The sequence below is a fragment of the Gavialis gangeticus genome, unplaced genomic scaffold, assembly GCF_001723915.1.
Source record: "Gavialis gangeticus isolate Ggan-Ray unplaced genomic scaffold, GavGan_comp1, whole genome shotgun sequence".
Taxonomy (NCBI): Eukaryota; Metazoa; Chordata; order Crocodylia; family Gavialidae; genus Gavialis; species Gavialis gangeticus.
In genome coordinates this window covers 44,174,398-44,188,063 of record NW_017728997.1, presented here as the reverse complement: position 1 = coordinate 44,188,063, position 13,666 = coordinate 44,174,398, and the positions used below count along the sequence as shown (strand labels likewise).

The 13,666-nt window shown below is 41.8% G+C and overlaps 1 protein-coding gene across 1 annotated transcript in view; it reads left to right on the top strand.

Annotated features, from left to right (window-relative positions):
- Window positions 1-13,666, top strand: part of IARS (isoleucyl-tRNA synthetase) — a 319,713-nt gene that overhangs the window by 266,026 nt on the left and 40,021 nt on the right. Inside the window, exons 31-32 of the mRNA XM_019505112.1 lie at window positions 4,870-4,981; window positions 9,335-9,460. Of these exons, the coding sequence (XP_019360657.1) occupies window positions 4,870-4,981; window positions 9,335-9,460 (238 nt within the window). The remainder of the gene's footprint in view (window positions 1-4,869; window positions 4,982-9,334; window positions 9,461-13,666) is intronic.

Sequence of the window (13,666 nt, the reverse complement as noted above, 5' to 3'; positions counted from 1 at the left end):
CCTGTATGCAGATTTAATTTTGCTTTCAGTTATTATCATTTGTTATGTGTTAGCTGCAGGTGTTAAAAACCACATGACTTTTCAGGGCTCAGTTTATAATTTTTGAAGTTAGAATAAGGATTGTGAAGACTTTAAAAATAATAAACATGTCGGGTTCTCTCTTTGCCTTTCAGTTTTGAAGCATAAATGACATATTTTCAAGTTTTCTGTCTGCCACTGTAGAGAGTGGAAACTGGTGAGGGGCAATAGGTAGTGAATGTGGAGATTCTTGTATAATTGGTCTGTAACTCAGATCTGTAACTCAAAGAAAAACATGAGGCAATTCCAGTGATAAAATCAAGAGAGTTGGCACCACTGAAAATGACACAAGCAGTTGTTGCATTTTTACTTAAGTTGAAACAGTAAGAGAAACATCAGCTTTTAGTTGTGTTAAATTTATTTTCTTCTGTTTCTACCATGCAACAGGTATAATGAACTGTATCCTGTAATTCAGCTGAATATTTCCTAATTAGTTTAAAAGAGAACTAATCCAAACTGAAGGCAGGGTTTGCACTAGGTATAGGTTAATCTTGCATTGTCAGCAGTTTACACTTAAACTCCCATTGCAGTAATTTTTGTAGGAAGGTAAAATATGAAGCTGAACTCCAATCTGATATCCACTAGCATTTGTGAAGTTTCCTACTTTGAAAGTTAGAGTACACAGTAGGAAGATGAGGGTGAGAACCTCTTATAAATTGAGAGAAGCTGTTATCTATGCCTTCAAAAACAAACCTTTGCATTTCTGGCACAGTTTTTAATACCTTGTATTTCACAAAGCACTGCTGAGTGTGCATGTGCTTGTTTGGTGGGGGGATGGAGGGAAGGGGGGAAAGGGAAGTTACCTCACACAAACTTTAGTTTCACAAATTCATTGTTTCATATTTAGCTTATAGTCTACTGCAACCTCCCAGGTCCTTCTCTGCAGTACTGCAATGTAGCCAGTCATTCCTTGTCTGTATTTGTGCATATAATTGTTCCATCCCAAGTGCAGGGCTTTGCCCTTGTCCTTGTTGAATTTTTTCATCTTATTGACTGTGTTACTGCGCGGGGTCCTAGGTGTGGCCATGAACTCCCCTAGCACCCCCTACCGTGCCAATGTGATAGTAAAAGCACCTTCACATCTCGCCCGCCATGTCTTTGATGTTAACAGTTTAAGGGAGGCTGCCCTTAGTCCTCTCTGACACGGTGCCCTGATGTATCCCAGTCTTAGTTCTATCTTGGGTGACTCGGTGCACCCCAGCCTTATGGGCTGTGCATGGCTCCAACCACTCCTGTACCACGCGCCAAGGCTCGCAGATGTACTGGACGTTGTTTGGTCGATTTCCCTTTCTGCGCCCTCGTTGGCACTCTCTGGCTTGTCTCGCAATGGTCCACTCTGGGGCTTCTTGCCTTAGGGCTCAGGCGGCCTCGGCCTTACCTGGCCCCCTTCCAATCCTCTGCTCCCCTTCTCAGGGCTGGGGTCAGTGCGCCCCTGAATGTTGTGCCCTCTCTGGCACTGGGGTCCCCACGCTACCGTGGAGTCCCTATGAGGCCTCCTCCAACCCCTATTAGCCTCACCCGGTCCTCCGGTGTAACAACAACAACAAAACAATAACACAAGCCCCTGGGCATTAACACAAAGTTAAACCTCCTGGCTAAACATCCTCCAAACCACACCACCTCTCACCCATGTGACTAGCAGCGGGTACATTCAGGCCTTATTCTCCTTCTCACCTTCAGGCAGTACTCCTTTGTCCCATTGGCCAGCAGAGAGAGAGAACACTCACAACCTCCAGCCTGGGTCTTATAGTAGTCAGCCCTGCCCCTTCTGGTCAGCTGACTCACCAGGTGTGGGCCCTTAGCTCCTCCTGGTGGCCCCTACCAGCCAGCACCTGAGCCCATACTATTGCTTTTCAAGTAGCAGGCACCTTAGTGCCATGCTACATACTGGAAACCATTTTTCAGGTTGTTCTGGAACTGAGCCCTGTCCTCTAAAGTGTTTCCAAATGTACCCAACTTGGTATCATCCACAAACTTTAATGCACTCAATCCCATTGTCCAAATCATTTAATGAAGGTTTTGAATAATACCAGACCCAGGACAGTCCCCTGTGGAACCCCACTTGATATCTGCTCCCAACTAGACATTGAGCCATTGACTCATTTAAATAGTTCTTATAAAGACTTGAAACATTCACCCAGCGCAGATAATATTGGCTAAATTTCATGGAAATTAGTATTAAAGTAGCATAGGCTTCAAACTGGGTTATTTTGAATCACTTCACTGTGGAGAGCTATGCTTATAGGCAGAGCATGGGACTGAGCCTCTTGCTCTTGTTGCAAGGATGAATTGTTTCAAATGGTCAGAGAATACTGTGAGTATGGAGAATTTGCTTATAATCAGTGCCATTTTTTATTCGGTCTTTATATGTATGATCTCATCCTTCAACAACCTAGTACATACACTATCGTGAAGTTATTTCTACATCTATGATGGGATATTAATTACATTTCTTCTTCCTAGTTTTTATTATGCTTTTTGTCATGCATGTTCCTGAACAAATTTTGGGCTGGGGAGAAACTAAGTTACAAAATGTAAAACCTGAGAGTGATAAAAATAGTGTGTTGCTTGTTACCATCTGGGTTTTGTACAGAGGAATACAATAACATGCGCATTTTGAAATTTGTGTTATGAGATGTTATAGCATATTTAAACAGGTTCTTTGGTGGGATATGTATGTATATATCTAAAGAACATTTGCTACTGGATGTACTGAGAGATGAAGTCTATGGGTCTTGGCCTGAGCCACACCCAGAATTTATATTTGGAACATTGACGGATTTGTGGGAAAAATTAGTTGGTCTTAGGGAGAGAAAAGAAAGATGATTGGGATGGGGGAAAGAGATGGATTGTTTGGAAATTAAGTAATATGTCACAGAAGAAATAGTCTCTTTTCTGCTGGCAATAGGAAAGAAACTTATTTACGGTTAGTGTTCTGTTTACCATGTGGTCATTCTGGGTAAAATAACAAGTTTAGTGTTTGCTTCAAAACCCAGAACCTGCACCATAGTAAAGTTGAAGAATTTTACAGAATTATCAACACAGAAAAGGAACAGCATCCCAGATTTCCCAGTATTCACAGACCCACCTCCAGAGAGAAAACTAAGAATTGGAAGGACCTGCATCATGATCAGAAAGCAATAGTGCATACCCAAAAATCGTTTAGAGGATGCATACCCAAGAAACACCTTTCTTCTTTTTCAATTCCTTGAACTCAACTCCTCATCTCTCCCCCTTTCTGTCTTTTAATGGGGCATGGTTTGAGATTTGGGAGATCTGAGAGGGTTATTTTTGCTTGTTTCTTTGCTTTACAGTTCTGTTAGGCTTGTTCAGTCTTGAGCAGATCACTCACTCATGGTTACACGTTTTGAAAGCTTGTAGTCTTTGGCACCTCTGGCACACGTTTGTTTTAATGGTGCAATGAAATTTGATTCTCAATCCCAACAATCGCACTTCCTGCCATGCTACACATGGACGTGTAATTACAGGACGTGTAATTTTGGGATAAGGAATCAGATCCCAATCCTGTTGTTACTGCTTGCCAGTGCTGGGGGAGCTTAGGATCATGATACCAGGCCACACTCCTACACTGACTAGTTGAAAGCCAGGTCCTAGGGATGGGACTGAAAATCAGCAGATTTGTCAGTGTCGGTCCCAGGACCACACCAAAACTAATTCGATTCCAGCGTAGTCCCAGGTCTACGGCTGACAGTCAACTGATTGTCAATCTCAGCACCAGAGGTCAACCAAAGTCTGTTTGACATTTTGGTGGTGTTCCAAGGGACCCAAAATCAGCCGTTTTTTTTTTTTGTTTTTTTTTTGTCAGTCTCAACCCCAAGACCTCATGGGAGCTAGTTTGAGACTCCAGTATCATTCCAGGGCCAGGACTGGCAATCAGTGGATTGTGGGTCTCTACCCCAGGACTGCACCAGAACCAGTCCCAGAACCTTATACACCAGGATATCAGAAAACCTTATGTGCAGTCCACTGTATACGTGGCTTTTATGGTCCTGACACCCTGAGATCCCGGAGAAGTTCCTGATCCCAGGGTTCCCTTGCACTAGGGATGTCCAATAACTAACTGTGTGTGCAGCTGGGCTGCCTACGTGGTTTTTAAAGGTTCCCAGTGCACAGGGACCCTGGGATCAGGGAACCTCTCCCCGATCCCAGGGTCCCCGTGGCCCTGATGTCATACCACATGGCACTCTAGCCTAGCTGATTAGACCCCTTTGAATCAGCACCCTGAAAACAAACATGCGTGCTATCAACCAATGCCCCTGTGCAACTAGTATCAGGGTACATGGTGGTGGACTCTGCTATTTAAGGAAACGAGCCACAAAAATATCGTGCATATTGTGTGGAGTATTTTTGTGATTGGTTTCCCATTTTGTTGCGTCATTAATTATCTGAAAGTGTGACCAGGTTACTATTTTAAAACATAATTAACAGGTTAACAATATTTTGGGGCCAGACCTAAGTAGGATTTGTGGCATTCAGCATTTCTGAAAATTAGGTCTTTTACCTTTCTGTGCTTCAGGTTTCCTTGCATGTAAAATACTGTTTGAACAGGCAGGTCTTTTTATAGTAAATTTATTTAGATTCATAGAATGTTTTGAGATTCTCTGATGGGAAGACATTAAGAATATAATCAAGGAGTAAATTCTACATTGTAATTACTATTTAATTAATGATCCATAACATTGTCTAAATGGAATAATTTTAGGAGAAATGTTTGTTTTGTTTTACATCTTTTTTTAAAGCAAAACTTAAGTAATGTTCTTGTTTCTGTAGCTGAAGGGATCGGAACTAGAAATTACACTTGTCAGAGGAGGTTTGTGTCGTCATGTGGGTCCAGCATGCGCGTATGTCAATCTCAACATTTGCGTTAATGGTACAGAGCAAGGTAGGAATGAGTGTTGCTTTTAATTGTATATTATTTAATGTTTCAGTTTTGTCCCTGAATAAAAAAATTTAAGAAATAGATTGATGGATATAAAGAGTGTAGAGGTTATGTTTGTAAGTGGTGCTGTTTCTCTTTGCATAATAGTTCTAAATGAAGGTATTATTTGTTTAATAGTATGAAATGGATAGTTAAAGAAACAGACAGGGAGAGAAAATATTGTCCTCTATCTTTAGTATCTTAATTTGTTCATGTAATGCAAAAGTGCACACTATGCTTTACTGAAGAGGCAGTGACCTAGCTAGAAGAATTTGCAGTGTGTAGGTATCCAACCTGAAAAATACTTTATCACAGGGTAGTGCATATGACTTTGACTAGCCAAAGAAACTGGTCAGAAATGAGCAGTTTGCTTGATAAATGACTTGTATGGTTGGCTCCTAAATTGGAACAAACCACTATATGGTGCAAATCAAGGATGTGTGTCAGTTTTTTTTTTTCTCTTTGCCACTACCAACTATCAAATAATATATAGTTTCATAGCTTCTAGGGTTGGAAGGGACCTGAGCAGATCATCTAGTATGTAGTAATTGGTTTTAAAAAATAAATAAATTAAATTTGTGATCAAATATTTGTCACTATAGAGTCCACAGCAGTTGCATGCATCTTGTAAGATCAAATTCTTTTGATTAGCAGTGTCCATTAGAGCTATGCATGTGCCTTGGTGCCTCATTTGTATATGAAAGCCTAAAAGGGAAGGTGGCTGTTACTCTGCTTCAGTCTTATTACTTGCATCAGCCAGATGGAAGTATACAGAGTAACTCACTTTGCTTAGGTAAACCTTAGGCTCTGGCTGTAGTTACTAGATCCAGGTGTCTTTGGGTTGTACAGGCAAAGGGGGCATATGCACAATCCCTAACCAATTTAGCTTTTCAGAAGAATGCAATCTTGGTAAAATGGTACATATGGTAAAATCTTGGTACATATGGTAAAATCCACAATGACTGCAACATCTTAAAGAAACAAAGTTAATTTAGAGTAACTAACCAGTTCTTTTTAAACTCCTTAATAATACACTGTCAGAAATAAATTCAGAAGTGCACTGATTTAGTGAGTTGAAAACTGTTAATGCAGGTACCAGTAATGATTTGGTTAGCATCCAGATTATTCTGTAAAATATTGATATTCAGTTAATTTGTATTTTCCCAAACCGTTTAATCTCTGTTCCTCTTGAGAGAGGTCTATTTCTAGTTTATATTTAGTAATACAAATATGAGCTTGAAAACAGCTGAGACTTTTTTTTCCTTTTGCTTAGTAGAATGAGGAACTTCTGCCATCTGTTTGAAAACTCTAAGCCATCATTTATTTCTGGAATTAAACTCAGCTCTTTTTTCACAGAAACTTCCCAACTAAATATTAACTAATGCTTAGTTTTTCTTCTGGAAATAGAAGATTTTTAATGTGTGAATTCTCATTCATCTTATCCATGTTAATTCTAAAATGTATAATTTAGATTATCAGCATATAACTGCTGAATATTTAGGAAAGACATTCAGCTCATGTAATGATGTTCATTGCTGGTACTAGTACTGGACTGTAAACTCATGTTCTGTTCATTGTTGGTGCTAGTGTTGCATTGTTAGCAAGTGGCATTTCAAACTTATTAATACAGTCACATAGTAGCTACACACCTGGGTTTTCATTTCCTTTTAACTTTAAGCAGCAAACTTCAGTCTAAGCTTTCTGAATTTGGCTGTTTCCTCCCTGCAAAGCTTCTGTCTTGTCCTCCGTTTACTTCACCCTTCAAGCAGCTCTTGTTCATTGCCCCTTTAATGCTCCTTGTCTGGGTTTTATCAGTTCTGCTTGACTGCCACAGAGTCAGTGTGCCGGAACGAGCTGACAAAGTGAGTAAACTGAATAGTCTTACCTCTCTTGATTGGATTTTTATAAACTTACATCCTAGTGTCAATATTGAGGAGGGGACATAAAATTAGGAAATTTAACCCTTCATTCTGCCCATGTCCAAATCTCAAATTATCAACAGACTTGTTTTTGAGAGGAGTGGGCTTTAAGGCTAGGTAAAAAGCCCAAGCCTGAATTAATTCAATCTGTGCAGGTTAGTCTAACCTGAGTAGATTGAACCAGCAAGCAAGTGACTCTGGAAATGCAGGTACATGTCTGCAGTGGCTCAGGTTGGAACCCAAGAAGCCCTAGAGTGATCTCCTGGCTGGAGGGAAACTAAACTGAGGGAAAGTGTGGGCAGGCCTGAGTGATTGGAGAGGGGTTCAACCCCAACCCTGGCCTATAGGGGCACCAACACCGTGCCCTGGGCTGAGTCCCTGCAAGGAGGGCCAGCCAGCCACGGGGAGGGGATGTGACCTGGCTGCAGGGCGGGGGAGGATGGAGCTAGGGCTAGTTATGGAGCCTGACTCTCACCACTACCTCCCACTGTGGCAGCTCAGCTTGGACTAGGGTAGTCCCAGGGGGCAGAGGGCAGCACCCACCACCTGCAGCATCATGTGGGGGCTGCAGTTCACAGGTGGGCTGCAGCTTCAGTATGGCTCCCTACCCACTCCCTCTCCTAATGAAGGGAACCATCATGGCGGGGGGAGGTGAAGTACCTGTCACCTGCCGCCTGCTTGCGGCGTTGCTTAGAATGGGCAGTAGTGGAGGGAGGCAATGAAACAGCCCAGGAGCACAGCTTGGTCCAGCCCAACCCCATGGCCCAGGGGCACAGGCAGCGACTGGCTCACAGCAGCCTGCTCGGAGCACGTGGCGCCACTGCAAGCAGGCAGTGGGTGACAGGTGTCTTGCTTCCGCCCGCCATGATGGTTCCCTCCGCTGCCACTAGGAGAAGGAGGGGCAGACTGCTGTGGGCCAGTCACTGCCTATGTCCCTGAGCCACTGGGTTGGGCCAGACCGGACTGTAGCAGTCCATTGCCGCCTCCTGCTGCTGCCCACGCCTCTGGCCCACAGCAGCCCACCTCAAGTGCCCAGTACCGCCGCGAGCTGGCAGCAGACATGTGCCTTACTTCTGCCCACTGTGATGGTTCGCTCCGGCACACCCACTACTGGGAGCGGGAGGGGGCAGAGTACTGTGCTGCAGCTCATCTGCAAATGGGGCTGGAGGTGGGAAGTGGTGGGTGCTGACCCCTGCCCCGTGGGGCACTCCAGCCCAGGCTGTGCTGCCACAGCGGGAGGCAGCAGTGAGTCAGGCTCCGTAAGTAGCTCTGGCTCCCCACTCCCTACCCACCACATCCAGGTCAGAACCCCTCCCCTTGGCTTGCTGGCTGCTTTTCTGGGGGTCTCGGCCCAGGTGCTGCAGCATGGACCCTGCCTGAAGGGATGTGCAGCATGGGACAGGTCTAGTGCCTTGTTGGTGCCCCTGCCGCTGCTGCCTGCAATGGGAAGGATTAAACCTCCCCTTCCCCTTGGGCTACTGACGTCTGGCCACCATGGTACACAAGCGGAGCCTATTGCTCTGTCGGTGCCCGTGCTCCCCTGTGCAATGGAGGATTAAACCCCACCTTCTGCTTAAGCTACCAAGGTCTGGCCATGCCCCCGCTTCTGCCATTGAAGCAGTGATGGGGTGGGGGGCTGCAGACACCTGCCGAGGGCTGCTGCTTTCCTGCCAGGCTGACCCGGCACACTCAATTGCAGGGTTTCACACCCCCACCCCTTTCTCAAACAGCTGCAGCAGTGATAGTGCTCTGGCTAGGGAAGAGAGGGGTGAACCCTGCTTGCCTGGAACAGACAGCCCAGCCCAGGTCTGCATAGCATACTGGGATGCTGGGGGACTCTGATTCAACTTAAACCAGGAAGGGGTCTGGGACACGAGTTCCATAAAATGGTTTGACCTCATCGGTTAAGTCTGATACCACTTTGAACCAGGTTTATCTCAAGCTGGTTTTGGCCATTTTGAAACTGCTTTATGTGCACTGAACTTATGTTCTGTTACAGGTTTAAACCAGTTTCTGATAACTTAAACTGGTTTATGTGTAACTTCTTTCCGTAGCCTAACGGTTAGTTCCTCGATAAAGCCTCAGTTGTCTTCCTAACTGAAGATATCTGGCAACTCTACCTCTTTTCTTTAATGCCAGTAACTGCTCCTTATATAGCTCCTATAAAACTTTTTACTTTACTCCTAATGACTTGTAGTATATCTGTGTTGCCATTATATAATTTTGTGTTCCTGACTTAAAAATCAGTATAAATTACACTACAAGTACTCCGCCAATACTTCTACTTTCATATTTCATTCCATAAAACTCATCTTCTGAAAGTATTTGTTGTTGGATTTGTTGCAATCCAAATACATACATTTTTTAAAATTACATTTTAATTCATTTTTGTTGTCAGATGGTATGTTGCTGCTGGAAAATCCAAAGGGTGATAATATGCTGGATTTTACCAAATTTGTGGATGCTGTGTCCTGTATTTTCAATCTCAAAAATTCAAAACTGACCATTTTTAATGGAAAAACAGGTAAGATGCCAGTGAGGATGGATGCTGAGGGTGTGCATAGAGTAGTGATTGTTGATTTTAAAAGTATATATATGTATATTTATGAATTCCCATACCTTGGTATGTGTGTGTGGAATCTTCAAGAAAACTCCTAAGAAATGTCTAGTTTTCAAGGTTTGATTTTTATTGAGCATTTAAGAATATGTTCACAGCTTGTTTAAAATGGTTGAAAGTAATTCTACATGGTTTTAAATGATTTTTCTAAATGATGCTTTTGTTACTTATTCTTTTCCAATTTGTTTCTCTTTTTGAGTTTTTATTAGAGTGAAATTTGATCCATTGCAGGAAGCATTTTATTAGTTGAATATTATATTATATCATATCATGAGACAGTACTACGAAATAATTATTTAACCTGTGATTTTGCAAACACGGTAGTAGATGAAGTTAGAACTTAAATTGAATGCAAACTAAGTTTTCTTTTACTCAGATTCTTTGCTGCTTATGTTTTCACATTTTATAGCAGAATGGCTCTATCTCCAGACCAGAATCCTTTTGTAAGTTTGAATCTGTGTTTTGTTAACAAAACGAAATGTGAAGTGTACTAAGGTACATACTTAAATTATGTACAGAGCACGTTTAGTTCAGCAATCATGCAGAAATAAAGTGGTAGATGCAAGAGAAACAAAACACTGAAAAGTTACTATTAGTGACAGTGAAACCTTAACAAAAAAGCTGGTTTCTTTTCTTTTCCCTGAAATGAAGATTCTGTTGTATGATAAGATTTACTTTTCATGTTCTCTTATATTAGAATGAAGTATCAATCATTTGGCTGGCAGCACAAATTGAGAACAAGATACACTAGTAATCAAGCCAGTCAATGAATAAATGAAAGAAATAAAAAAAATATCTGTAGCAGATTAAAAAGTTTGATTAACAGGAATGGTAAATATTTTTATATTAATTCAGTGTTATTTAGAGACCTGTCAGGTTGAAACGTTGATGTTGAAAGCTTTAAAAAAAGGTCAGCATTTGAAATTAATATAGACATGGTGAGGTAGGCAATTCAGAGTTCAACTAGCATGAATACAAGACAGAATAATTGACAGAAGTTAATTATTATGGAATGCTTACTTAATCTGAAGTAGCTTGATCTGAACATTAGAAAATATTAAGAGGAGAAGGAAGCTGGAGGTAATAACAACAGCCTAATCATAGTGAATAGAAAATATGTACAATTGGGCTGGAATTCCTACACAGGTATTAAAAGTGGAAGAGTGGCTGCTTGCAGACATTAGAACAAACAAACAAAAAAAACTTGCACTTTACCAGAAGCAGTGCATTACTTTGACCCAGCTCCTCAGTGTCTGTATAGATTGAGCACTTCAGTGGGGCTTTTTGTCACTTTTATCTGAAGCTGATTAAATCAGGTATTGGATTAAATGCTTCAAAAAAGCCCCACTAAAGCCCCTGATCTATACAGATGTTGGGCAAGCTGGATGCAACTGATGTGCTGCTTCTTCTGGGCATGTGCTGGGCTCTGTGGGGGGGTGCACCAAGATTAAAGTAAAGCACCAGGTTTTTGAGGTTTGTTGTTTTTCAGTGTCTGGAAGCAGCCAGTTTGTCTGTGTATTATGTCATTTAAATTAGTAACTTTGCTTAGGTATGTTGTATGTCACTGTTATCCATGCACTTCTGCTTTTCTTTTCATAGCATGAAAAATTAACACTTTTAAAGGTAGAAGAATTTATTTGGTATGCCCACGTTATATAGATACACTACTGTTCAATATAGAAAAATTCAGTTCAGAGACTAACTGCTGGGAGAAGGGGCACCTAGGGCATCAGCTGTGGGCATCACCTTTGGGGAGAACAGAGGGTGCAAACAGACACTATTACTAGCAGCATGGCCATTGGCACTGCCCCATGTGCCACTGCTGCTCAAGATGCAGAGCTGCCCTTTTACCTCTGATATTGAGCATGCTCCTTTTTATCTTAATTTTCATGTTAATAGATGGGACTGTCTATAGAACCAAGATGAATGTTTCTGCTATGTAGAAAGAACATTGTTTTCCCTTCAGAATTTTCTACTTAAACCATCAAAGTGGGTATTGGTTTCAATCACTAACACAAATTTGATTGTGGAGAGAAAAAAAAATTGTACCCAATGGATTGGGAGTACACTTTTACCTGAGCCAGTAGGGAAAAGAAAATCCCTGTTCCCTTTAGATTATCTATAACTCCCTTTCTCATGAAAAATTTCTTGGCGTCTGACTGGGTTTAGTATAACATTATTAGCTCTTGAATACTTAAAGAGAGATTTTTATAAGTCCTTCTCTGTAGGAACAACCCTTGAGGCTTTATTGTTGACATCATGCCAGTTGCCTTTTAGGGCTGGGAAGTCAATATTAGACTGACCTCAGCAGGGTAGAGTGTTTCCTTTCCTTTCAGCAGCCAAATAGGCTATAAAATCCATTGCATCTCAACTTGGAAGGTTCCCAGTAGAGTTAATAGTTCAGCAGAAGATCTGGTTCTTTAGTAAATTTCAATTAGAAGCAGTTTAGAAAACCTGAAATGAATGAAGAATAGGGCAGGGGTCCTAATATCCAGTATGGGAAGAAGACAACTCCCTTTCTTTTTGCTGGGTCATTCTTAAGTGAGTTAGAAGAACCATAGAGGAGTAAACCTGGAAGGGACCTCCATAGGCCATCTCGTCCAACTCCCTTCCTGAGGCAGGAGCATGCCTATCCAAACCACCCTGTACAAATCCATTGTCTAACTTAGTAACAAAGCTACATAGTCAACCCTGACTTAAAGCCACAAGACATAACACTCTAACCTGACACAGGTGTCAAGCAGGGGGACCATGGCACCCAACATCCTGCTGCTGCATTGTTGTTAAAGTATGCTCAAGAGAGGGCCATGCTCCATACTGCAGAGGAAGGCAAACCCCCCCGCAGTCCATACTAATCTGACCATGGGGTAAAATTCTTTCCTGACCTTAACTGTGGCAATTGGTTTAACCCTGAGCAGAGGGGCAAGACCCTCGAGCCAAGAACCTCTGGGTTTAAACCCCAGCAGAAGCACCGGCCCATCTTAGTTGCAGCCAACCAATGGATAATGGTGCAGTGGTTCTGAGGAAGGTAGGGGAAAAAACCCTGACATATGTAGCTGCAGGAGGGGCGAAAAATTCTCTCCTGCTCCCATGTGGCAACTAGTAAAGACCAGAAGCATAGCAAATATTCATCATTATAGCATAGGTATAGGTAAAATTGTGGCTTTATCAAAGCACGTTTCTAGGATCTTGTGTTTCTTTCATTGGTTTCCAGGTCAATCAACTTCTGTAATAAAGTTCATATGCTTCCTGATTGGAAACATTTAATTTTTGGTTTGGATAATAGTTTAAAACTATTCAGTTCTTCCATAAACAAGGGATAAAATATATAAACTTTTCCCTGTTTGTGCATTATTTCAGTGCTGTGATTATGACATGCTTTTCCAGCCATTGCATGCCAAGGGATTCTGAATAACAGCACAAGCCACAGGATCAAAGCATCTCAACAGCATGACTTAGGTTTAGGAAGCTTTAGGTTTCATAGGTGCAATTCAGGTTTAGGAAATTATGTAAAATAATATGTTAATTGTTTGGGGAAAAAAGTTTTAAAAATCTTGTCACTTAATATTCCTTTCCTCTGTTTCTTTCAACACTATAGTCTTCACTATGTTCAGCTCCACTTTACCTGATTATTGTTATTGTACAGTTATTTTATAGACAAGTATATAAGTGCTTGTGTGTTTTTGTTCTGTTTTTTATAAACCTATTTTATGGATTTTTTTTATATCATCCCACTTACCTATTCACTAGGGCTGTGCAAAACAGCACCATTTTGTTTTGACTTCTGTTTCACCATTTTGATGGGACAGTGTTTTGTTCTGAGTTTTTAGTTTTGAAGCTGCTGCTCTGCTTCATTTTGTCAAAACTCTTCCTCTGTTTTTACATTTTGCCCATAGGCTATCACGGGAAGCATGAGCCTGCCTATAACTTTGTCATTTTTTGGCAGATTTGAATGAAAACAGCAGGGATGGTAGCTCCTTCTGAGGGCACGAAGCCTGCCAAGTTTCAAGGAGATAGGTGCAGGGGTTTCTGTGAAACTGCACCTCAAATTCCTGAAAGCAAAACTCGTGTGTGTGTGTGTGTGTGTGTGTGTGTGTGTGTGTGTGTGTGTGT